Source organism: Amblyomma mixtum, chromosome 2 (genome assembly GCF_055824585.1).
Source record: "Amblyomma mixtum isolate Tamu chromosome 2, ASM5582458v1, whole genome shotgun sequence".
Classification (NCBI taxonomy): Eukaryota; Metazoa; Arthropoda; class Arachnida; order Ixodida; family Ixodidae; genus Amblyomma; species Amblyomma mixtum.
The window spans coordinates 283,765,447-283,791,744 of record NC_143013.1 but is presented as its reverse complement, the minus strand read 5'-3'; the positions used below and the strand labels follow the sequence as shown (position 1 = coordinate 283,791,744).

The 26,298-nt window shown below is 46.6% G+C and overlaps 2 protein-coding genes across 2 annotated transcripts; both read left to right on the top strand.

The window, feature by feature from the left end:
• The first annotated feature begins 2,404 nt into the window (after positions 1-2,404).
• Positions 2,405-14,738, top strand: LOC149364285 (uncharacterized). The gene is made up of 9 exons (XM_089568663.1): positions 2,405-2,494; positions 3,516-3,767; positions 4,354-4,645; positions 5,791-5,959; positions 6,695-6,834; positions 8,684-8,825; positions 10,616-10,777; positions 12,375-12,506; positions 14,209-14,738. Exons 1-9 carry the CDS (start codon positions 2,422-2,424, stop codon positions 14,428-14,430), a joined length of 1,584 nt encoding a protein of 527 aa, XP_089424789.1. The 5' UTR covers positions 2,405-2,421; the 3' UTR covers positions 14,431-14,738.
• Positions 14,739-18,194: 3,456 nt separating this feature from the next.
• On the top strand, positions 18,195-25,999 carry LOC149364284 (uncharacterized). The gene is made up of 5 exons (XM_089570068.1): positions 18,195-18,459; positions 19,997-20,142; positions 22,897-23,046; positions 24,608-24,718; positions 25,728-25,999. The coding sequence occupies exons 1-5, from the start codon at positions 18,348-18,350 to the stop codon at positions 25,893-25,895; spliced, it is 687 nt and encodes a 228-aa protein (XP_089426194.1). The 5' UTR covers positions 18,195-18,347; the 3' UTR covers positions 25,896-25,999.
• Positions 26,000-26,298: the final 299 nt, after the last annotated feature.

Sequence of the window (26,298 nt, the reverse complement as noted above, 5' to 3'; positions counted from 1 at the left end):
AACCCCCCGTGCGTGCTAAGCACGTAACAATATATATATATATATATATATATATATATATATATATATATATATATATATATATATATATATATATATATATATATATATATATATATATATATATATATATATATATATATATATTACCTATGAAACCCACATTGCAGCTGTAAGTTATATTGGCGTGCCTGTCATGGACCTAGCAGACTACGGGCCTTTTTGTCAGCAAAAGCATGTTTTGCGCCTGTTGGTTTACGTGTCTGCATTGGCCCCGAATCGCATAGAAAAGGGGTTGTATTTAGCTTTGTCTCTGGCTCAACCCATATCCAACATTCTTGGACCAAAATTTTAAATATTGGAAAAGTGTAAGGTGCACTTACAGAAATACTGAAACTCGTGGTCCATTCTCCCGATGTGTAGCAAAATCTTTCTTTTCCAGTTTTTCCATCGCTTGCATCGAGCAGTTAAGACTGCCATAAAAAAAAAAAATCGGGAACGCTTTTGGTGATTGCAATGACGTTAATAGCAAAAAAAAAATGCAAGCCTGCCGATGGGAGGTGTGCGTATAGAGGGTGTTTCACCTAAGACTTTCTGCAATTTTTAAAAATAAGCTATTTGAATTAGATGCGCGCTTTTTCTGGCATAGCATTGTCAGTGGTGTAGTACATCATAATGCAGCTACGACGTGCTAATTAGCAGGCTTGTTAACCAATATTTAATAGTTAACTTTTAAACTATTACAGTTGGGCTCCTTAAAGGGAAACTGCATAGGTTTTAGAAATCAACGAGCTTAAGAGGGTCGAATGTGTGAAACCTGCAGGTAAAGCATGCGAAGTCTTTTTGGGCTAGCACTTGAAATAGTGAAGTAATCGCCGATTAAAATCCGGACGCCATTCCAGCTTCTCCGCAGCGCACAACGCCAAGTGGGGGGCGCATGATGACGTCATCGAAGGTATGGGTACATCTCCAACGCACAAACGCGTGCTTTGAAGGAAAAAAAACCAACGCCACCGAAGGCGAACCCTGCCGAGAGTTGTTTGGCAGCGTCTAACGCGTCAGGGCAGGGTGTGGCTGACGACAGCGGTAATTTGAAATCATACCTTCCATGACGTCACGCTGAGTTTCCCTGCACTTCTCCGGTGCATTGAGGAGAAGCGCAAAATTCAATCGTCGATTACGTCACTATTTTAAATGCTAATGAAAAACCACTTGGCATGCTTTACCTGCAGCCTATAAAGATCTGTATCCTTGAATGTCGCGAAATTCTCAAAAAAGTGCTGCAGTTGCCCTTTAATTATTGAGAGGCATGCAGCCCACCGTAAGTAATGTTCATATCCGTTTTTAGAATTTCGAGAACGCGATTATCCTCGGCGCTGTGGCCCAACAAATTTCGCCTACATGGCGCCAAAATACATGCGGTTTGAGAAGCTTGCAGGCAAAGCAACCTCTCCAGTGCACGTAACTCGTCGAAATAGCCAAAATTTGTTGGGCCACAGCGCCGAGGATAATCGTGTTCTCGAAATTCTAAAAAACGGATATGGACATTACTTACGGTGGGCTACATGCCTCTCAATAATTAAGGAGCCCAACGGTAATAGTTTAAAAGTTAACTATTAAATATTGGTTAACAAGCCTGCTAGCTAGCACGTCTTAGCTGCATTATGATGTACTACACCACTGACAATGCTATGCCAGAAAAAGCGCGCATCTAATTCAAATAGCTTTTTTTTAAAAATTGCAGAAAGTCTTAGGTGAAACACCCTGTATATTGATTGTTATAGTGAATTGTCACAATTCATAAAAAAAATTGCGTTTATAAGCTCTCTCCCGTTCAAGAGCGCTTTTTATATAGAATTGTTGGGCATGTTTGCGTTCTTGGGTACCAGAGGTGTTGGCGACTGTAGCCTAAGGGAGTTGTTCGCATCGCTTTTGCTAAAACAGTACTTTCCGTTTCGTTTTTGCAGTGGACGTGTAAGTATATATTGACTTCCAAAATTATTGACATGTTTAATTATATCTACTGCAGTGAGCAAGAAGCGACGAAGATACTTATGTTGTCTTCCCGTACAGGCGCGGACAAAAGTAAACGGAGCACGCAAACGTCTTCGAATATCTTTCCTGCGTCACGTAATTGAAATTTCCAGCAGTGGTGCGCGCATGCTGGTAGCGGAGGTTGGTGGGCTTTCTTGTAGACAGACAACGCTTCTTCATTTCCAATGGAGAAAGCGTGATTGCACTTCGAACGCAATAGCGTGCTCCGTTTACTTATGGCCGCGCCTGTACATGATTGGGACTAGAATTCTTGACATGCTCATGAAAGCTAGCCGTGTTTCTTGCTACGATATCCATGGCCATGACGCGAAAGGGTGTAGTACAGCATTTTTTTTTTACTCCTCGCACAGGCCAGGGGGGTTCGTGATGTCGTCGCTGTTCGTATTTCTCGTCGCGTTGCTGGCCATGCTGTCCTACATTTCGTTCCTCTTCGTCACCGGTAAGTCTGACAAGCCCTTCCACCATCTGCGGTGACTGCAAGAGGAGGCTTACTATACTAAACACGCTCGTTTGCATAACATGCTTATGTTCACGATGGCCGCGTATGCACGCAACACCGAGAAAAGAACTTCCTTCCGGTGCTTATATGCCAAACCGGTACTGAGCTTAGGTAACCATCCTGATTATCTGACTGATTGGCGGCGACGGTCCCTGGTTGAAACCCCCCACAGAGAGAGAGATCTGTTAGCCGTACGATGCGCTGAAGTAGGTGCTATTTTTTACTTCGTTTTCTAGTACGCCCTAGTCGCGTCTTCGTCTCGTCAATCTCATTCTGCGGTGAATTAAACCCTTTTGTAGTTTGCACAAGTTGGAAATTCTGGAATATCGTGCTGGAGGAAAATTTATCATTGCCTGTTCGTATAACATAGAAGGCTACAAACGTGTTTTTCGAGCCACTTTCCTGAACTAGCCCATTAACCAGGCTCACAGGCCCTATATACAAACTGTCAATCACGCGCAAAAAAAAAATACAAAAATTACCACTGGCCTATGCACCTTACTCCGCGCGAGTGCTTATTCGAGGGGCTACACACGTCACAAAGTCATGTGGCCTGCACATCACGTATTCGTACACTCTCCTACTTCCCGGAATGCCTTGGAAACATCCCCATTAGCCAGAAGCTCAACGCTGGGCAATGGAAAACTACGGCGACATATATAACTGCCCTTGTGAGAACAAAACAAAAAGCCTTCCTCATTCATCTTACTGCTGTCCGCTTTACATGCTGTGGAGGCTTGGATCGAATTCAGTGCTGAGGCAGCTCTCACTGTGCCAAGAACAGTGTTGGTACATTTTTGGCAATACTTCAATTATTTTCTGCCTTGATTCAGAGATCATCATGCAACTCGTTTAAAGCGACAGTTGGACAATTTGGATACATACACTTTCGATAAATAGCGTCACCTTGCAGACGTGTATCCGCCAGTGGTCATCCTATATCTCTCGCGTCCATTTACAGCGGTTTTCGAGACACCTTTCGAGGCTGCTCCGGGCATCCACGTCGATGCCCCGAGGCCCACAACTCACGACACCACCCTCAAGACGACCGAGGTCCGACGCTCAACGAAAGGCGCGACGACCACAACCGCGACGTCAGCGGCCATTACGACTACTACTCGGACCACTACTCCCACTACTACTGTGACCACTACTCCCACTACTACTCCCACTACGGCTCCCACTACTACTCCCACTACAACTACCACAACAGGTATTACCCCAGAGGCAAAAGTCTGAGGAATAACACACTTGTCTACAGTTTGGTTTGGTTTATTGTGGTTTAACGTCCCAAAACGACTAAGACTATGGGGACGCCGTTTGAAGGGCTGCGGAAATTTCGACCACCTGGGGTTCTTTAACGTGCACTGACATCGCACAGTACACGGGCCTCTAGAATTTCGCCTCCATCGAAATTCGACCTATTGTGTTCATCCTATTGATGCTCACAAACTATACCAATACTGTTTGAGTACTTGATTTAAATAGGAAATCAGATATAATGTACATAACCTGGATACTTTAGAGCATTTAGAAAAGAATGAGCAATATTATTCTACCTGACATGGTGAAAATTGGAAAGTTGCCGCATATCGTTTGTCTCCTGGTATGGAACGCCTATGTTATTCCTTACCATCACTTCTGAACCGTTATCAATCTACTAATTTTAAAATATTTATTTGTTCTACTGCTGAACTTAGATCCAATTTTGCAGACCGGGAGAACTGACTTTACTTATCTAGGTATTTGTTTTCTCTGACTAAGACGTTGTATTTTTTGCTCTATCGTAACCTACCCAGTTACAGGAAGAACCACTCTGCCTGCTGCCAGCCGAACCGCTGCTTCGCCCACCGCAGCTACACCCATGATCCCGAGGCCAATGGGCAAGCGGCCGCTGTTCTGCACGTTCGGCACATTCGAGCAGGACTACGAGAAGATCGCCATCGACGGCCTGTGCGACTACGCCTTTGTGCCGCTCTACTCCCGCGGCCGCGACACCCTTCTGGACGACAGTCACCCCGTGATCCGCACCATGCTCGAGCGGGCAGCCAACTCGCGCTCAACCTCGTACGGCGTCAGCATACCTCAAAGGCGAGTCGCCCCCTCACGGCAGCGCTTTGGAAGCTGCAACCCGTGTTGTATAATGAACTCTAGTTAATTCGAAATCGCTTATTGCGGACTTCCACCTCCTTCGAGCTTACGCATTGCTCCCGTCAACGTCAAGGGTAATGAAAAGGGCTGCCCTTGCCTGAACTGCGCTCGACTGGAACCAAAAACACCTTTAGCATACCGTGTTCCCGTTACCGATACCGGAGTACCGGGAACCCGCGCGCAGCCAGTGAGCACGCGAAAATTGCCTTGACGTCGCCAGATGGCGCCACGTACCCGGCAGCTACGCGCGCGCCTGCAGTATCGGGACCAATCAGCGCGTGCTCACCGGCGGTAGGCGGGCTCCCGGTACTACGGTAACGGTAACACGGCTCGGACTCTTTAGAGTACGGGTTATCGAGATTCAGCTGCGTAGGCTTCTTCCAAAGGCTGTCTAACCTCTATAGAGGCTACGGTCACTAGCTTAAACGTCTTCTTTAAGAGATATTCTTTCTAGTACACTAGACCCTGCACCCTAAACACAAGTGCGCCTCTATGGGAGTAAAAAGGGAGTAAGCTGCCCTCTGTCACAATTCCTTCTATAAGAGTGTGTGCTTCCTTCTTTTACACCCATGAATACTCGGGGTGCCTACCTCCTGTTCTTTAATAATTGTGTATTTAGTGCTGGGAAAATTTCGATCTACCTGCTCACGCGTACTCAAGCTCAGAGAACGCGCTCAGCGGAACCAACGCACGCTTAGACAACTGTAAAGTTTATTCCAAAACGCACGCCACAACTCAGCTAAAAGCAACTGGGAAGTTTCTGGACAGTAAAAAAAATCAACGCATGATATGCACAACCACTTCAATCGTTTTTATAGTATACTTTCATGTTCTTTTTCCAAAGGTGCATGCGCTTGCTTGCTCTTTCAAAATTTTCAAAGTCAACTCTTTAAGCAACTCCCTCCCACTTCCGCTCCTTCGAGATCGTGTGCGATCGTCCTGGTGGCCTGCATTTCCTGGTGTCCTGCATGTGAAACTGAAGGAGTTTTTAACGGTGGATAGTGGTTTGGCAGAGCTCGGTCGCGGAAACAGTGCATGCGACAGCTGAAATGTGTTGTAAATATCGGTTGATCGTGGCGTCGCAGGAACCACCTCCGCGCTCTGAGGGATCTGCAGGTGACTCGCGGCGTCTCCAAGTTGCGCGAGTACTGGACCACGTGGAGGGTATTCCACTACGGCGTCCTCGACGTGGAGGTCAAACCGAAGAACCTCGCCATTCGGCGGAAGATCAAGGATGTCTTCAACCTACTAAAGGTGTTCAGGCCACGTCTAATGCCCTACACTCCGTGACAGCTCTAGCAAATAAAAAAATCATATTTTTTCGCCCACTCCTGAGTTTAAAATGAGGAGCGATTGTGGATATTATAGTTAACTCGATTTGTGAAGTGGTACAGCTGACGTTGCCTAAAACATAGGCTAAAGTATAATCTTTCAGAGGATCGGCCTCTATGCAATGACTCACTTAAGCAACATCGCCATGCAGCGTTTAATGCAGCAAGACGCTCTTTGTGGCGTGAACATAATAAAGCAGTATATCAAAGCAGTTCCCTCGACATTGTGTGAGGAGGGCTTTTATGCACCCCACATATATGTGGAGTACATGCATTCATGCGGTCACTGTTGAAGACTTAACGTATGCCACATTTCAGTATTGTAGCATGTTTTCTTACCTGTGTTAGCGTGCGCCACAGGAGCTCACGAAGCGACGATTTATTGTTCACGTTCTTTGAGCCGTATGTCCACTTGGTGAATGGAACCACGGTACGATGACACTGCGCGAAATAGCGCAGAGAAAAAGGCATGCCTATATAGTAATCAAAGGCTCTCAGTAAAACCAGCTTTCGGGTGAGTTGCTTTCATATACTTAAGATCTAAGTGCAGCGCAAGAACCACATTCGCATACCGAGGGCGCTATAAGCCACTGTGCATTCTCAGTTGTCTGTCAGGAGGTTCCTCTCCCTAATGCTGGCTCTTTAATTGCGCGTACAGGCCCTGAGAGTTCAGCAGCATAGGCTGAAGAAGGCCTCCACACAGCCTCCACCACCTGGACGGGGGTTCATAGTGCTCGGCTTCCGCATTTGGCCACAGAACATGGATCCCTTTTTGCGCAGCATTTCACAAGAACTGAGGTACGTACTCAAGTCGTCGAGTGGCGCCACTTGTTCACATCTCTCAACCTCTGGGCATTCGAGTGCACTCCGCGTACCGCAAATATGCAGAAAACGAGGACGGACGGACATGTCTGCAACTAGTGTGCTCGCCTCAGCGTCGTATTCGAGTCGTCACGTGTTATTTTAAAAGCACTGAATTGAGAGATCATTTTCGTAGTGAAAATTCCAGTTCTGGTATGGCGGTGTTCTTGCCTGAGAGGCAGGATGTCAGTGCTTCAATGCACGGGGTTGGCGGTATTAAGGAATGATATGGGCATCGTCTCCCATTCCACAAAGCTTGGTCACAATATTACCGAGCCATTGTCTTATAGTACATTCTTCTGTGTATGACAAAAAGATCTTGTTTGGACTTTTTTTTTGTTGCGGAGGGACGTTATTGACCTACCGCCGCAGAATAATTGAACACACATTTGCAAGTACAGTCAACCACTTCCACTCAGGCGAGTTCCGGCTGGCTTTTTTTTCTGATACAGGTACACTGGTCTGCGTTTTGAACAGCTGCACATATCCCAAACAGATGCCTTAACTATGTTTCATTTGTAACCAAGGCTTAGGATGACATCACGCCTGGCAAAGAAGCTGCTGTGAATCAGACAAAGCTTGGGATTGTTATTTTCGGATGGCAACGTTCTCAGAAACGTGACTACCGTACATGAACTAGTGCCTCTAGGGTGCATGAACTGGGAGAGGTTAAGTGGAAGCTGCAATCAGCAAAAAATCGCAGTGGTTGAATGGAGTTGCATCCGATGCACGGCGTGGGATAGACGTGGAGGAAGTAAGTCGATCTGCTGCAACTCTCGTTTCATTAGTTTCCATAAAGAATGTGTTCAGACGCATTTTTATGTCCGCTTGTTGTAGGACATTTTATACATTGAAACAGGCCTGACTTTGGGTACTACCCACTGATTTACACAGGGCTATGATTTTTTACGCTTCGACGGTTCTGAAGCACTGCGTTGTGTGCACACTTCAGGAGACTCGTTTCTACGAAGAAAGCGCGTCAGAAACATAATTAAACGTGTCATTACGCGCCGAAGGTGGATTCTCGTTCATGAGGGACGCCGTAGTGAGGGATTCTGGATCAATTTCGAACAGCTGGAATTTCTAACGTGCGATGTCAGCGCACAGAATGGTTCCGCTTCCATCCAAGTACGGCTGCCTCTGCCGGGATTGAGTGCCTGTATTACAAACAGCAGAAAATTATCCTTTTTCCCAGTAGATCTTGAGTAGTATTTCTGGCCATGAACCACTACACTGCAAGCACGAATACGCCTATATTGGAGTAAAACGTGAGTAAGGGATCGTACAGCTGTCTTTCATAAAACGGAGTGCGCTAGAGGATAGCTTACTTCCTTTTTACTCCTTTGTATATAGAGTGTAGTAACAATATGAATTTATGTTGTAACAACAGAATTTTCTGTCGCATTGTGCTGCGCCCTGTCGTATAGCGACAGAAATACTGTAGAAAAACCTGTGGTTACGACAGAATATTTTGTCGTATGTTAGGAACGATTCTTTCGTTTGGGAAAGATTCTGTCGTTTTTTTCGACTAGGGAGCCGTGATCTCGTGTTATCAGCCGAACGCCATAGTCTCTGATCGCGTGCCTATGGTATGCGGAAATGATAAAGTGCTGCAGCATCGCAGTGTCTGTTATTCTCCACAAGGACGAACACGTCACACGTGTTGTGTGTTCTTTCCGTACTCTTATAGCTGCTCAGCCGTTCTGTTGCACCATATATGCACCAACTCGCCCGGCAATCCGTTATTCTCTTACTCTCGATGCATGTACATCATGAACGGCCGCAGGAGGTTCATGGTGGACGGCGTGATCGCGTTGACGCACGTGTGGAAGGACGAGTTCGCCGCCCACTACCCGGGTTGCTGGGTCACGGGTCCGGCGCCTTTTGAGGTGTCGCCGCACACAAGGGCGTTCCACATGCTGGGCATGGTGAGAGCATGCGCAGCAAGCAGAGTCCTCCTCTTTCAAGAAAGTATCCACTTAGGCACTCCGAGAAATATAGAAACTAGTGCAAACACGTTTTTAGGTAGTAGTCAAAGAAAGCAAGCGGGTTAACGTTCATTATAACAAGAGTTAGTACCCTTTTAATAACTAAACAGTATTCGTAACAGCTGAGCCAACTCACATAAGCATGCTTTGCAGCGAAGAGGAGACTCTTCTTTTCCTGTAAGCCTCGGAAATGAACAAGCATCAGCACCCTTTTAATAACAAAATAGTATTCGTAATGGTTGAGCCAACACACACAATTACGCCCTTCAGCGAAGAGGAGACTTATTTTCCTGTAGGATTCGGAAATCCCAACACACAGTTAAAAAGTTCATACCAGCCTATTTTAGCGCATCTCATGCTTAATGCATTCAATTGTCAACACGTTAAAATGCAATTCCCAGAAGTTTCAGTTGATTCTGTGTGCTAGATATATTTAAAACCAATTTTTTTCGTTTCTTTTGCGAACTGCCTCATGGTCTGGCATCCTCTGATCGCTGACGTCACAAGGCATGCCCGCCCCGCGTCGTCTGCTGCGCGCTGTTGGCTGCATAGAGTTTCGTACTATTATTACCTAGAGCATAGAGTTTCTTACTATTACCTAGAGGGAAAGCTGGCGGCGCTGCACTTCAGCCACCATGGACGCTCAAAGCATCATGGGGCGGTGAGCTACTTGTTGCGGGACAGTCGCATTTTTTCGGGAACACGTAGTGGCACTACTGAGATGTTTAATTCCGAAAACGCTGTTCGTGTGTGCGCAGACGACTTTCGCGCGAACGTAGTGTACAAAGGCCATAGTGGTGAAAACGCAACGACACACGAAGCCAATAAAAGGCTTTTCTTTTCCGAAATGCCATTAAAAAACCTCTTAAAGTATCCAAGCAACAAATTTTTTTTGAAAACATATTTACTTTTAAAAATGCGCCTATTAATCACGAAATATTAGTTTTTGTAGTGTTCATTACTTGGCCAATAGGAAAGCTAGCCAGCTCTTATTTTGGGCAAACAATGCATTTACCTGCTTTTCTGCTCATTTGTGGCAATCATTAGGCAGGATATTGAATGTTTGGACACTCATAGTTATCGAATAGCTTTTTTTTCTATTATTTCTTGGCCAAAAGTTGCAGTTCTGCAGTCGGTAGCTCACCGCCCCATGATGCTTTGAGCGGCCATGGTGGCTGAAGTGGTCTCGAGGGGCCCCCATGCAAACTCCCATACAAGGGGCGCCAGCTTTCCCTCTAGGTAATAGTACGAAACTCTATGAGTTTAACTGCCACCTAGCCACGGTGGGCAGGTTGTGATGACGTCACAATCTCACGTGGCCTAGGTGGCCCACCTGCCCCCTACGTTGCTCCTCGGGGATTTTTTAGCTCATGGCCGACGACGCTGGCTTTTCTGCCACAGGGGGTCTTTAATGTTATCGCGTTAAAATTAGGTGGAATAGAGCAGGGCTGGTAAGATGCATCTAGGGAAGTAAGCTGAGCGGAAGTCACACGGGATAGAGGAAGACACACAATGAAAACGGCGCCACGGGGGCGCAGACTTCTCTCGGCGTTCTCTTCCTTTGCGCAGCTTGCCTTTCTTTAGGCATGAACTAACTAGCTCGCAAAAACGTACTTTAAGATACTCATGTTCGAATTAAATTCAAATTCGATTCAGCTATCTACCGCTGCCACTTCCGAAGCCGACGACACTTCTTTTTTTTTTTCGTATTCGTTGCCGTGCGTGTACAGAGCAAGACCATGGAGGCGATACGGAACCAGACGGAGTGGAACGCGTACCCTTCGCTGGCCGTGTCCGTCACCATGTGCACTCGCCTGTACATGACGACGACGTCGAGGAGGCTGTACGCGCCGTGCGTGGACCACCAGCAGCCGCCAAACACCATGTCCGCGGTGAGTCTGTCTGTGCACGTCGCCAGAGTTGGTAGGATCCGGCAAGAACCGCCTTTTGAGGCTCCCACGTTTTTCATCTCCAAGGTTTCGGGTGTACTGAGTACCGTAGCAAGGACACGCTGTAGTCCAAAGTGCTTCTTTTTCACCAGCCACGGTGGCCCAGTGGCTTCGGCGTTCGGTGGCTGAGTACAGGATCTCTGGTTCGAATCCATGTCGCGGTGGCTGCATTTACTTGGAAACGAAATGCAGAAACGCCCGTGTGCTATGCAATAAAGTGCACGCTAAAGAGCCACATGGGGTCGAAATTAATCCAGAGACCTCTATAAGGCGCCTCTTTGCGGCCCAGCGGTTATGGAGCTCGGCTGCTGACCTGAAAGACGCGGGTTTGATCCCGGCCGCAGCGGCCGAATTTCGATGGAGGCAAATTCTAGAAGCCCGTGTACTCTGCGATGTGAGTGCCCGGTAAGGAACCCCAGGTGGTCGAAATTTCCAGAGACGTTCACTATGGCGTCTCTCATAGCCTGAGTCGCTTTGGGACGTTAAACCCCCATAAACCAAACCAAACCAAACCAAACCAAACCAAAGGCAAGCGAATCAATTTTTACCGAGAAGAATAATTGGATGCAGTTGTCCTCAGTTTCCTTTTAACAGCATAGCTTAAAATCATAAAAAATAACGTCGACGTAAGTAATGTGCATACGTCGAAGCAGCTGAAAACGAATGCGTTTTTGAAGGCACAGCTACCACAGATTTCGTTCCTCCGCATCAAATGATGCATTCAATATTGTTCAAACACTCTCCGGACTGTCTGTAAGCAAAAAGAAATATATAAGGAGACTACAATTTATTAATACCTGCAGCGCAAGACCAACAAAGACATAGGAAGGGGCAAAGTAAGCTTTCCCCTGGTCTGGTGCTCGGTTTCTATAGGGTGAAATGCTTGGGAAATGAGTATTTGGCCCCACCTTGAGAAGACGAAAATGACTTGTACCATGGCGCTCTTTGGCCACAGATGTCCTTGCGCCATAAAAATCCATCATCGTCATCATAATCATTGTGTCAGTTAGTGGTGACTGCAGTCCGGAGAGTAGGAAAACAGCGAAAATGGCTTCTAAACAAAACTCTTTATTTGGGCTGACTTGCGCCCGCAAGCAACTGAATGAGTCGGCGGCGGCGTAGCAACAAGCGTGCTCGGCGGTCGTCGAACAGAATGCCCGCCGCTCTCGGCCGTGCTGAATTTAAAGCTGACAGCGAACTTAGCGTGCAAAGTTACTAGAACATTCTGGAACAACGTAGAATCGGCTCCTCCTGAATCCGATCCATGGAGTTTAATCTGGTCGCGTCTTGCATCACAAACAAAGCGATGAAGCGGCATGCCGTTAGCTTTGAAGAATGAACACCACAAAGATTAGCGGCAGTAGCAGGGACCTGCCAATGAAGAAAAGCATGCTTGAGGCTGGATGCAGAGCGGAACCTGCACCCAGACTTTACAGAGTCGCTCTGTAGCGTTGATAGCGCTTAACAATGCGCAGGTCCCCGTAAAGAGCTGCATATCCTCTCATCGTGTTCGTAATGCTTCCGTTCACTTTCGTTACAGTTCTGCAAGGACCCGCTAAACGTCTACGTGGATCAAGCTATGGACGCAGAGCAGTTCACTATGGTCTCCAAGCCTGCGGGAAGTGGTGACCTTCTGGCAACCTACGAATCATCCATGACGATAACGACAAAGGTGCAGATCTGCAACGTGTGCGCTTCTCGCATCGTGTTGCCTGATTGCTATTCGGTTGTCTTTGAAGTTTGGTCGGCAGTTAAAGGGCGATGTCATCGTGATATATTCTGTAGCTAACAGTCTTTTCAAAGGGGTTTACCTTTCTACATTGGCTTGAACTTTCACCTACATCCGGGTGTTTAAATGGGAGAGCATTAAATTCTCTCATTGGCTCGAGAGAAATGACGTGATCATATTGAAAAAAAATTCCATTGGCTGGAGGAAAACGACGTCACTAGAGCGGAAGTTACTTCACGTCCGGTAAAGGCATGCCTGCAGAAAAAACTTTTCTAGAACTTTAGTGGGAGCACTGCCTTTTTGCTTGTGTTTCTATGTCTTGCCTCTATGGTCTGGAAACGTTTGAGAAACGTCGTACTGGGACTGGGACATTCCATCCTTTCTAGGCGCACATGGGGAGGTCTTGTGCTTGTTGGGCATCAACAGCTTTTAATGCTATCTCATTGCCGACACATGCGGTAATTAGATGGTATTTTTTTTTTAGTATATACCAATTTTCTTTCAAAGAACCATGAAAGATGTGTCGATAGCCTGTGCAGGTGGATTGTACTATGCGGCGGTCATTAAATGCGTTACAATTTTCTTCAAATCCTATTACTGGCAAAATTAACTAATAATTCTCTTAATTTTTGGTTTTAGGACGCAAAATTATATTGCGAAATTAAGGGCTTTCACTATCGAAAGAGAGAACAGTTTTTAAAATTTCTGGATTGGTGTCGTGGGCCGAGATAATGAAAGTTAAAAAAGCACTTTTGAAGCTCTTCAAGTTGGGCATTGATGAAATTACGTTGCTCGAATGCACAGAACGTACCCGTGCACCCAACATTTGAATTCCCGAAATGTACGGAGTGCACTCAATATCCTAGTGCACCGAATTTAATGCACAAAATACACACGCGGTTTTGTGTTTAGGACGTAGAAGATGTAAGCATTATTTCCATGATGATGCTATGCTCAGCAACGCCATTTTGCCAATCTGCAAGTCGGGAAAGCCACCTTAACATGATTTCATCAGCCTATTTTTCACGATTGATATCTCGAACGACGATGCAGTTTCAGAAAACTGAAATACTGCGATCGCCTTCGATGTTGACGACCTTTAATTAAGCATTATAATCTAATAATAATAATAATAATAATAATAATAATAATAATAATAATAATAATAATAATAATAATAATAATAATAATAATAATAATAATAATAATAATAGTAATAATATATATGGACACTAAAGAAAAACAAATCAACTCTTCGGTACAGTTAAAGGGTGCTTCCCGAGGTTCCCTGCGAACAGTTTCCATTACACGGCAGCGTAGTTATCACCATTCATGAATCTAAATCAAGACTGCAAATATATTCGACAAAGTATGCGTTAGCTTAATATATGTGAACCACTGAACCTGCTCAGAAATAGGTTTACCATTTTCTGTTGGCAGTAAGATAGGTAGGTGGATGAGATTAAGAAGTTTGCGGGGATACAGTGGCGGCAACTGGCAAAGGTCAGTGTTAATTGGAGAGACGTGGGAGAGGCCTTTGCCCTGCAGTGGGCGTAGTCAGGCCGATGATTATGACGGTATATTTTTAACAAGTGAAGGTATAAAACGTTTTGAAGCTGCCTTTCTACTTTCTTTTCACCCCCAGATATGTCAGGTAATGCGCGACAACTGGAATCTCGACGTCGGCCTGGCCATGTTTGACATCGACTGCGAAGACTGGGCCGAGCAGTGTCATTCGCCAAACGTCGCGGAAGGAGGTCAAGACCCAGCGTTCGACATCAGCGGGCACACTAGGTTCAGCTACAGTGCGGACTACTTTCAGGTCAAGGCGAAGCACAGGGCTGCCAATGCCACGTCTTGCCCGTGACACTGCGGCAACGTCCGCGTGAAGGTCACCAGCCTCAGGATCAGCGGTCTTGCTGTTTATTGGAGGTGTGACTTTGTGGCCAGTGATGTACTGTTGTTTCACGAGCTCGTTTTGATATTCCCTCAGTATTTATCTTACTTGCGTACCGGTGCAATATTGCTGCCTTTATAGCTATGGTAATTTGACAAGATTTTATGCGGCTGCTACAGGTTACAATTGTGATACTGAGGCCAAGAAAAGCGTATGCCGCGTTTTTGCCTCGCTTAGCACGTTCGAACAACACCTTTTTGCATAAATCAAAAATCATAGATTGCCGGATCGATATATTTCTGATTACCTTGTGCCTAGGAAAGCCCTCAACGGTAAGTCAAGTTTCAGCTTATGAACTGACTAAATATATATGTATATAAACGGAGATTTCCCAAATTTTCGCATACGATTGTCCGCGCAGAAGCAGGAGGAGGAGGAGGAGGAAGGTAAATCTGAGGCCAGCACTAAGGCCAAGTGAAGAGCTTTTGCTCCGCTAAGGCCCGCTGATAATCTGCCGAGCCGGAGTTAAGACAAGCACTTCAGGAATGAGGGGGAGGCTAAGTGTTACACGAGTAGAGAATGTGTTTTGTGTCTGCCCTGATCTCCGGACAGTTGGGACAGTGAGCTGTGTCACGCCATTCGAAGAAATGTAGAGCATTAATGGGATGAGGATACAGTCAGTGGGATACAGTTAGTTCGAACTTTACGAAGGACGTGTTCTTGTTCCATGTTCAGTGACGGGTGAGGTTGGGATAAAATTGTGAGATTTTCTCTGGTGTCCTGATAGCGTTCATGTGTTTTTTTTTTTATGTTGCAGCGTCTTCCGCTGACGCTGGATTTGGCCAGGGGATCGAAGGCGCTCGGATGTTGATTACGCGGGCCCGTTGATGAACCAAATCATTTCCCTCGATCTAACGCAGGGTGCTTGTAATGTTAGGATTACTGCTATCGGAGGGGAGTCCAAAGGACAGAAGAGCCTACGCACTAAATACGAATGCGCCAGTATGGGAGTAAAAAGGCAGTCCTCTAGCGCACTCTTTTTCTTAAAGGGTGTGTGCTAGAGGACAACTTTACTTTCTTTTTACTCTACGTTTACAGTGCAGGTGAGCCGCGGCGAGAAGCGCATGAAAGCGCATGCACATGATCATGGCCTGTGCCTCCTTCGCACCTGGAGCCAACGTTTTTAGATCCCTGGAGCTACTTTCGTATATACTTGCTCCCTTCAAGAAGCCGCCAAACGCACCAGAAAAACTTGTTGAAACCGCATCAAGTATTCTCGCACGCTGGTTTCGACCACACTTCGCCTAACGTGCTCACTTGCGACAAGCGTCAACGTCATGAATCTTAAGCAAAATACAACGGAGTCGACGACATCAGGGTCGATGGGCTGAGTATGTAGCGCTTGTGATTACGCATAGAACAAGCATTTCCTTCGTCACAAAGAAAACAATCATGCATGCAGAAGGGAATGGAAACAACATAACGCCAACGAGCGCAGTGGGAAAACTCAGTAGTATGTACTATTATCTCATTACCACGAACCCGTCATCAAAAAAATATGCTTCTCTGTTTTGCTCCCTAAAGCTTGAAAATACCAGTCGCACCACATGTTCTACCTGTCGTTCCTCGGTTTTCTTCTTGCGTTGAGCCGCCTCAGCTGCTCGTTGCGATTCCAGTCACACTTCAGTGCCGCCGCGGTGGCTCAGTGGTTATGGTGGTCGGCTGCTGACCCGAACGACGCGGGTTCGATCCCGGCCGCGGCGGCCGAATTTCGATGGAGGCGAAATTCTAGAGACTCGTGTGCTGTGCGATGTCAGTGCACGTTAAAGAACCCCAGGTGATCGGAATTTTCGGAGCCCTCCACTACGGCGTCCCTCATAGCCTGAGTTGCTTTGGGACGTTAAACACTCATGAACCACGAACCATCGAGTCGCCCTTCCGTCTACTCGGCAGTCTCTGCAGCAGCTTGTACACGCCTCTCGAGTGCACGTTGTTATCTCAGTAAAGATGGCACATGCCCACGCGGGGGGATTGGCCAAGGTACGATGTGAGTGCCAAGGAAGTATTTGTGCAGGAAAAAAGGTATGAGGCGGCGAAGTAGAATAGTGGAATGAGTGAAACTAGGAAAACAATATATTAATCGTTGAAATTTTAAAATAAAATAATCAAATTTGAAAAATTGTTTTCAAGTTTGTTCGTTCCTCCGGAGACTTCATCATCCGCCTCTTTTTTTCTTGCTCTTCATCTGTTTCCACATCCCGTACGTTTATTAAGGCTATGATGTTGATGATGTCCTCAGGCTTAATACTGTCTTCTCCGTTCTTCTTCGTCTTGCCGCCTAGCTATGTGATGATGATGATGTCCTCAGGCTAAATAGCCCGGGAAAGAGCGGCGGCAAAAACCAATGGGCTCCCGAAATGAGCGCCCACCCAATCAATCTCGATTTATTCTGTGCATTAAATGTTTTTCATACACACATGCACTGCACCGCGCGTTCCTCCGTTGACTTCATCCTTCGCCACTTCTTAATGTCATCTGCATGTGCACGCAACCGTGTCTCTTGCTCTTCATCTGCTTTCATTATCATCATGATCTTCCTCTACTTCGTCATCATCTTTCCTCCCATTGGCTGCAGCTGGCGCGACGTTCCGCCGAGCTTACTCGAGTTGCTCCGAGGCTTCTTCCCCAGACAGGACGGCTGTTTCGCAAGCGAGACATCTAGTGCTAACACACTAGAAAAAAATATGAACGATATTGAAATTTCATGCGAGAACCTGCGATATCAGTTGTATTTACCCTCGGGATTACCTTGACGATTTTTCTCTAAGCCACGCGAAGCACCTGAGAGAATTTTTCTGGAGGCTAAAGGTATACATGGGTATGGGGTGGGGCTAGTTGATCAAGTGTGGCGATGGGAGGTAGGTGGGCCGGGGAGGTGTGGTGGGGACGTGACTAACGGGCTTTGCTTCTGGAATGTGGGGATTCACCCACCAATGCTTCATGCAGACAATGCCGACATTTTTTCTAAGTGCCATCACACTGAAAAAAAAAAAAAAAACGATCGACCATCCTAATACTGCGGTGATATTTGTTGCATCTTTAGGATGGTCTTTGGTCATTTCTTTTGTTTTTCAAAATTTCATTCTCTCTTTTTCATTTAATTTCCTGATTTTTGTCTTGCACCTTTCTGCATTATTTTTGCTTTCGACACCCTATACGCCACCATATCATATCCATGCCCCATACAACGCACCCTGGTCACCCTCACCGTGGGTATGGGCCATTCCATCAGAGGCCCATAACAACAACAATTTCCCCGAAATTAAAGAAGTGGCATAGTCTAGACAAGTCGAAGGGCTGTTGCCCGAGGCCGCAGAGCAAATAGTTTGATACGAAGGAAGGAAAGGCGCTCTAACTGTCTCACTTCACGGTAGACACCTCAACCAGGGAAGGAATGAGAAGTGAAAGAAGAGAGAAAGAGGTGCCGTAGTCTCCCTTTCATTTCACCATTTCCTCAATAACCAAGAACAGTCGTTATAGGCCAGTTCACTGTTGCCTGCAGCCCAAGAGAAAATAATTGTTCATCCGAAAAGGAAAGGTCCAGTAACTGTTTCACTCTCGGTGGACACCTGACGAATGAAGACGGGTGTGAACGAAGGAACACAGAAAGATTCGCCGGATTAATTTCCGCCATCTGAGGTTTTTTTTTTTTAATGCAGTAAGCGTGGTCCCATGGAGGAAGAAGACAAAGAAGCCAAAAACAGGCTCGTGCTCACGCGGGCGCGTGTCTGCAATCTCCGGCGAAGAAGAACGAGATCTCCGGGTCAAGCGGTCCGCTCCAAGCCTTCGGGATCTTCTGTACACCTGTGCGAAAGCGACCCGCCTGCATGGCTGTGCCCACCGGCCACGCTCAACGACGGCACCTGTCCGAGATAAAGTCTTCGTCGACCCAGGGCCTAGGAGACGGTCGGAAGTTTTCCCGATCCTACAGTCTCCAGAGTGAGTGACCCCCAGACGACGACGCTGCCCATTGTGCGGTGAACGCTCGCTATATATCGTTGATCCAGTAAGCAGCAGGTGGAAGGCGGTTGCAGACACACATAGGTTGTGATTTCTGTAATGGGTCACTGATTAAATCAGGAACTGCGCACCTAAACCTGTTAGGCCTAACGCTACTGACCGAGTGAACGGCTTTCGTACCGGCTTTGTCTCTCCAAAGTAGTGTTAGACCCATAAGCTTTGCGTTTTTTCGCATGGAGTCAGCTTTTTTTCCGCGCTTAATGCGTTTACCAAACGCAGTGGGCGCCTTACTTTTTTCGTGACGTTCATACATTAGCGCCGCTTGGTTCAGTCGTCTTTGTGATCGCAGTAAGCAGGGTCGGAGTCCTGCTGTTCACCTCCTTTCTTATTCTTTCTTCTTTATTATACTGTGTTCTCTTTGCCAGTCGATGACTGTGGTGGTGACGTTCACATGCCACTTGACATCCTCTGCACACGCCTGTGCCGCACAATCCGCCTCCCTCATGTTCGTTGTTCTGTAGACTTTGTAACAAGAGAGCAAATTACTCAATGGCATCCGACCAAGCGCAGCCATACGGCTACAAAGGAAAGCTAAAGAAAAATTAGTGCTGGTCAGGAGTTCGAACCCGGCTAGTCGTGTTTTGGACGTGAAGTTATCGAGTTGATGGGAGAGTTGTGCTCCTTGAAACAGTTTTGATTTTCTGACATTAGTGAATTAAGCACATGTCCGCTCTTGATGTTAGAGAGTGCAGCGCAGAACATATGTTTGTGAGCTGTTGTAATTTGTTAAAACAGGCAATAAAGACAAGAAAAAAAGTCCCGGTTAGCTCAGCTGATAGAGCGACTGATCCGGTGAAGTGGTGGTCCCAGGTTTGGGGCCCGGGCCAGGGCGAATTTTTATTTAACTACGAAATTTCTGTCGACGCTGCATAGCTTACCTTTATAGCTGTATGGTTGCTCTTGGGTGGATGCCAGTGAGTAATGTGCTCCTTTGTTACAAATTTACTCCACCTTGAGGGATTCCCCTAAATATTCGACCAACACTATTCTCTAGACTTTCTTTTGCTTTATACCGATTTCACCTGTCATCAAGTTGCAGGCGTACTCCGTCTAGTCTTTACACTAAGGTATTTCGTACATTGAGAAAAAAAAAACAATTCACGAGGTGTTTAGGCTTTCCTTGATGCGAATTGCAGCAGCAGCAGGGGCCGTGGGAAGTTCTGATGCCAGTAGGAGTGTTCAGCAACTCTTAGTATGGGATGCATGTCAGTCGTGCCGCTATGCACTCGCTTTAGTGTCATACGTAAGCGTTATAGTCGGTGCCTTTCGATGAGGGTGTTCTAACAGCCGGGTGAAATAAGTAGCAGGACTTCTGTCCAGTCAGCTGCACGCACCGGATTAGCGACCAATATGGCGACATGCAGGAAGTTATTTCGAACACTGCAGCATGGCGGCGCGCACGGTGATAAGATGCAAGCCTTGACGAAAAGCACTTAACTGTCACCTCCTCCTGCAGACTTGGTGCGGCCTTCGTTCCAGTTGCACGGGGACAAGTCCCTTCCGACGCGTTACCGCGGCGACCAAGGGGGCACCGCGTCGTACCACTGCATCGGCCTGATGATGCCTGTCTACCTGGCTCCCTTGATCTACCACGGCACACGGGTGAGCGAGCCGATGCGCTGCACTGGCGCAGACAGGACTGTTGTATTATGCAATGCGCCCTTTCGGCATAACGCTGCTTCCGCTTGCAATGGAAACCTAGCCCAACTCGCCTGAGCAATGCGCATACAGTTGAACCTAGGGGACCCTCGATTTCTTCGTTATAGCCGTTGATTTGTTAAAGCCGTAGGTGACCTTGACCTCACCTGTCGCATTTAAGCAAGCTTCCTGTCACACTGTAGGCGATTGACGACAACATGGCCGGTGTTTAGTCTGTCGCCTACCTGTGGAGCCTTCAAAAACCGCATCGAGCGCCCCTGACGTGCCAAACAAGGCACACCAACCTAACAAGCCAACCTGACCAACTCGCGGAATACATGTATTCATAATTTTTTTTTCCGTAGCGCGTAGAAAACATGTCCTGGAGGAATAATGGCGCAGAGGAGACGGCGAGGCCTATCCTTAATATTTAGCACTTTTTTTCTTAGTCACTGAAGCCAATATCAGACGCGGTGAAAGAGGGCGCTCCGCAGCAATCCCATCGCGAGTGCCGCTTTTGTTTGCTTCCCCGCACGATTATTGAGCACACTGGTTATTACACTTCACCGCATTACAGAAATGTCTAATGGAGAATGAGTAAGCCGAACCGAAGGGTAATGACGGAAGAATTTGATGATTTGATAAAAACACACTCGACTGCTTTGGAGGCAAATAATCTCAGCTTTATTCCTGTTTCTTCCACACTGTGAGTGACTGCGCTAGTGACTGCTTCATTTTTGCCGAAAATTGCGAACAGTATGCTCGGAGTTACGTCAAAGTCCTTCGTTACCTGACATTTCTTCGTACCCGATGCAACCGCTTTGATCACGGCAGCGTTCTTGTTAACGGACATTGTTCCACACTTTCGTTTTTGCATCACTTGTCACTGAGCTCGACCTTGTACGGTGCTGTGCTCCGTCGAGTAGCGCACAAAACACCCAAGGGGCTGCGGTTCGAGTCCCGGCTCTTCCATTTTTCTTCTCAGCGCATTTCCTTTTCTTTCTTAAGCGGCACTACGTAATGATGGTGGAATGACGTCATGACCCTGTAGACCAATGGGGAAATGTGTAGCAACTTGATCACTGTTTGGTGTGTGATCGTTGTGGGGCGTTTGAATTACCCGTGCGAGGTCAGCTGGTTGTTACGTCATGACCCTTTCGACCAATCCTTAGTTTCTCGACACTCACCACAACGCACCGGCTTCCCCACTGACGCTAAAAAATTTTATTTTGTAAAAACGAGATATTCAGATTCCTTGCAAGGTTCCAAGGGAAATAGGCGATTACTTTGTTACATCCATTATTTCGTTACACATGGTACTTCAGGTCACATCAGCTAAGAACCTGATACTAACCTAGTCCGTGTTGCCAGGATGTAACTAACGTCGTGTAAAGCAGACCAGGGGAGAAAAGCGCACAGAGATGGTCCTTAAAGCAACGACCACCATAACCACCATGTTGGCTCGAAACCTCTGTGATGCCACCATGGTACTGCCACGAATGCTCGCACAAAGTGGTACACAAACGACTCACTGCGTCAGTAAGTGCTATCTGGTCAAATTACATTTTTCACATTTCTGCCAATCCCGATCTCAAAGCGTTTCAGAAATGCCACCTGTGTCAGCCATCATGGTACCTGTTAAAATCACGCGATTTGAGAGTATTGTTGTTGCCAAATGAGTATGACTGTTGGCGATCAAGAGACGTTGCCATCACGTTTAGCAATAACGTAGACATGATGCGTATGAAAATGCTGCCACGGATTTTGTGCTAGTCAGTATTTTAACCCCATATAGTGTTGGCGGTCGACTTTTATGTATATTTTTTTCCCAACTGACTCACTGACCATTTAGGTTTGGATTCATTCTTGGTGCATGAAACGTTTTGACTCGAATGTTGGGGAACGTCAGCGGAAACTCGAGAAGCTTGATCTGTTAAGACTTGGCTCATCTTCGTTGCCCATTATGTGTAAGATGCGGCGAAGCAATGAAACAAAAAAAAATGGCTTTGTTTAGTTTGAGAGCGACTGAGGCTATGAGGGACGCCGTAGTGAAGGGCTTCAGAAATTTCGACCACCTGGGGTTCTTTAACGTGCAATGACATCTCACAGCAGACGGGCCTCTATCATTTCGCCTCCATCGAAATTCCTCCATCGAGAAAAAAAAAAAAAAACAGGTCGACGGTTCTGCATTCTTTGGTTGTCTGGACTTCGTTATCTTCTAGCGTGGATATATAATCACAAAAAATTATCTCGAGAAGCCTGATCTGTTAAGACTTGGCTTATCTTCGTTGCCCATTATGTGTAAGATGCGGCGAAGCAATGAAACAAAAAAAATGGCGTTGTTTAGTTTGAAAGCGACTGAGGCTATGAGGGACGCCGTAGTGAAGGGCTCCGGAAATTTCGGCCACCTGGGGTTCTTTAACGTGCAATGACATCTCACAGCAGACGGGCCTCTATCATTTCGCCTCCATCGAGAAAAAAAAAAAAAAAACAGGTCGACGGTTCTGCATTCTTTGGTTGTCTGGACTTCGTTATCTTCTAGCGTGGATATATAATCACCAAAAACTATCAATTCATTTCCAGCCTATTATTATGTACACAAATCAGAGCTCTTATACCGTATATTTTTACCCCTGTAACATTGTCGTAGGTAGGACCTTCGTAAATCATGTTTCAAAAATATATCGTTCGATGCATTTCTGCTCCTGGCGAATCCAGGAGAGCCTGTGCCTGTACTCGGTGCTGCTGCCGCTGTGCTGGTGGATGACGTCATCGGTTCCCCGCTGCGTGGCCGCGTTCGCGCCTGTATTCACGTTGCCGGTGCTGCAGATCATGAGCCCCGACGAGACGGCCGCCTACTTCTTCGAGGTACATAGCTGTGCGCCACCGCTGCGCGAGTCTGTTAACCACACTACCCAACAAGCATCTTTGAACGGGAACGAGTTTATGAACGCACCTATTTATATATTGTAAGATCTCACTATCGGCAGGCTAACTTTTTTTTGCTATTAACGTTTTTTTTTATCGCCAAAAGCGTTCCCCATTAGTTTTCTATGGTAGTCTTAACTGTTAGATGCGAGCGATGGAAACACTACAGAAGAAAGATTTTGCTACATATCTGAAGAATGGACTATTACGTTTAATATTTCCATACCACTACCTTACATTTTTTCAATATTCATAATTTTTGGCCCAAGAATGTTGGACATGAATTGAAGACGACACTTAATCTCCGCCCTAAGGGTTTGAGGCGATAGCTTTAATAAGTTAATCGTTATATACGCGGAATTGGTCATTCTCTAATTTATATTCATATATCGCTGGGAGTCCTGATGCCACTCCTGGCGCATTGGAGCAGCGGTTAAAGAACAACTGCACCACTATTTTGAAAATTTCGCGATATTCCTGGATTCAAATCTATATAGGCTGTAGGTAAAGCATGCCAAGTGTTTTTGAACTAGCATTTCAAATAGTGACGTAATCGACGATTGAATATCGCGCTTCTTCTCAATGCACCAGAGAAGTGCAGCGGAGTTCAGCGTGACGTCACGGAAGGTATGATTTCAAATTACCGCTGTCGTCAGCTACACCTTGCCCAGACTCGTTTGGCGCTGCCAAACAAATCTCGGCAGGATTTCCCTTCGGTGGCGTCGGTTTTCAAAGCAGGTGTTTGTGCGTTGTAAATGTACCGATACCTTCGATGACGTCATCATGCGCCACCCACTTGGAGTTGTGCGCTGCGGAGAAGCTTGAAGGGCGTCGGGATTATAATCGGCGATTACTTCACTGTTTCAAGTGTTAGCTCAGCAAGACTTCGCATGCTTTACCTGCGTTTCACACATTCGACCCTCTTAAGCTCGTTGATTTCTAAAACCAATGCAGTTTCCCTTTAAGCGATACGCCACTGCCCTGGGATGGCAGGTGCTGCCACCTATGGGGCTTGTGCAAAACAGATAGCTCTTCCCGATCAACCTCTCGCAACCAATCATTAATTTACTGCCACGGTGGTCAGTTTGCTTGCAATCCGGTGGGCAGCTTGTGACGACGCCACAAGGTCACGTGACCTAGTTGGTCTACCTATAGGTTGCTTATGCGGGGATTTTTCGCTCACAACGACGACGACGACACTGGATTTTCTGAAGAACGGAACGCCTAACGCAATCGCGCCAATACGCTGCACCCAATTGTGACGTGACTGAACTCTTAGCGGCGATGGAAGTCCCATCACTTAGAGATGTATCGAAACGTGGTCGACGTGGTCGTTATTGTCGTATACGTTATCCGCATATTACAACCATCGAATGTTTAGCCATATTATAACCAGCGGTCGTCGGGTGCATGCAAGTGATGTGTTCCATTCTATGCCGAACCGAAGTGTGCCGAACTTAGCTGTGCGGCGAGGCTCTATAACGCCGCTACTTCTGTGCAGTGGGAGTCGCTCGAGGTGACCGCCTTCCTGGCCTTGGTAACGGCGAGCCACACAAGCGGAAGCCTTCTGCGCAGGTCCATCTTCAGGTTCTGCAGCAAGCACGGCCTAGAGGTACGCCCTGCACACCGCCACTCGGCGCACGTACAGGTGCATGCAAACATGTGTGACTAAGGCAGCTTTACAATCGCCGATCCGGAGCGAGTTTTCGTACTCGGTGAATCTAAAAACATTCTTCGATGTGCGACTCAGATTCAATTCCTGAGTTTTTATCGGCGAAGACGGATTTTGTGCTTCTTCGAAGATTCAGGGCCCTGCTCCGGATAGCCGATTGGAATACGCCGTACGAGTAAAAAAATTACAGGGTTTTAACATAGTTAAACCGAGTAGGACATATCAAAGCGCTAATACCTCCTGAAAGGCAAGCGCATGCAAGATCAAGGTCAATGTTCAAGGTCAAAGGCCAAGGTCAAAGATTGAGGCTTCACATATACCTCGGGTTTTTCAGCTTTGCTAGTGAAGTAGCGATTTCGCACTAAAACAAAAAACAAAAAAAACCGGAAGGCTCTGCGCCTCCCGAATCCTAGGTTCGCGATTACTAGTCACCGTCATATTTGGTGAGGTTTTTTTATATAAGATTTCAATATAACAATTAATATATGTGTAGATCACCTAACGGCAGTCTTGCAGTTTTTTCTATTAATATTTTTGCTATAAAAAACGTTTCCATTGGTTTTGTATAGCAGTCATTACTGCTCGATGTGATCTATGGAATACTTTTGCAACATGTCAGAAGACTGGGCCATTACCTTCAATATTTCCATAACAGTATCCCACAATGTTCCAACATTCAATTTTTTTTTCCCCGTCAATGTTGGACATTACCACCTCGTAACGCCTCTAAGAAAACTCATTGCTCAGCTTTCAGTTACGAAGCGTTGAGGGAGATGCAGTAGAAGTGTTTTCGACAGCTTGTGCTCTGCACTCCGTCACACCTTTTTGCGCTTAGGCCCAGCTAGCGCCAGTACATTCTCATTGCTAATTTACGCAATTAATAACACCTGTGACACACAACAAGCAAGGGACGGGAGTGTGACACCGGCGTGTGCTGACGTCACTGCAGGTTCACGCGCTCTACTTCTACCTGACGTGCGTGACCTACGTGGTGGCCATCTTCGTGCACAAGAGCCTGGTGGCCGTGCTGTTCGTCCTGACCGCGGACAAGCTGCTGGGCTGCGTCCACGAGTGCGAGCTCGACAAGTCGCTCATCGGCGAACGCAGCGACCAGTGAGGAGCCTTTCCCATCGCGGAATCGAGTGACGCGAACTGGGCTCCTCTATGAGCTGGTTCATCACAGTGTCCGGTGCCTCGGCTTGTCGGTTGATCACAACCATTGCGAGGAACCCGCTGGTCGGCCGAACATACTTGCTCACGAGCAATTTCGTGAATCGTCTTTTCATTTTAAATTTGTACCAGCCCGTGCATGCTGGCATATTTAAGTGTATCATTGAACGCAAGGGGGAAACAACGCGTTGTTCTGCTGCTCGTTGTGGAAAATTTTCGCCAGCTTTTCAGCGATTTTTCTTCTCCCACTTTGGATCTCAATACACGTTTTTATTTTGGTGTCTTTCTCTCGTGGTTTGGTCCTGAATAGCGCTACCGCTTACCAGCCTCGAACAGCGAGCTTCTAGAGT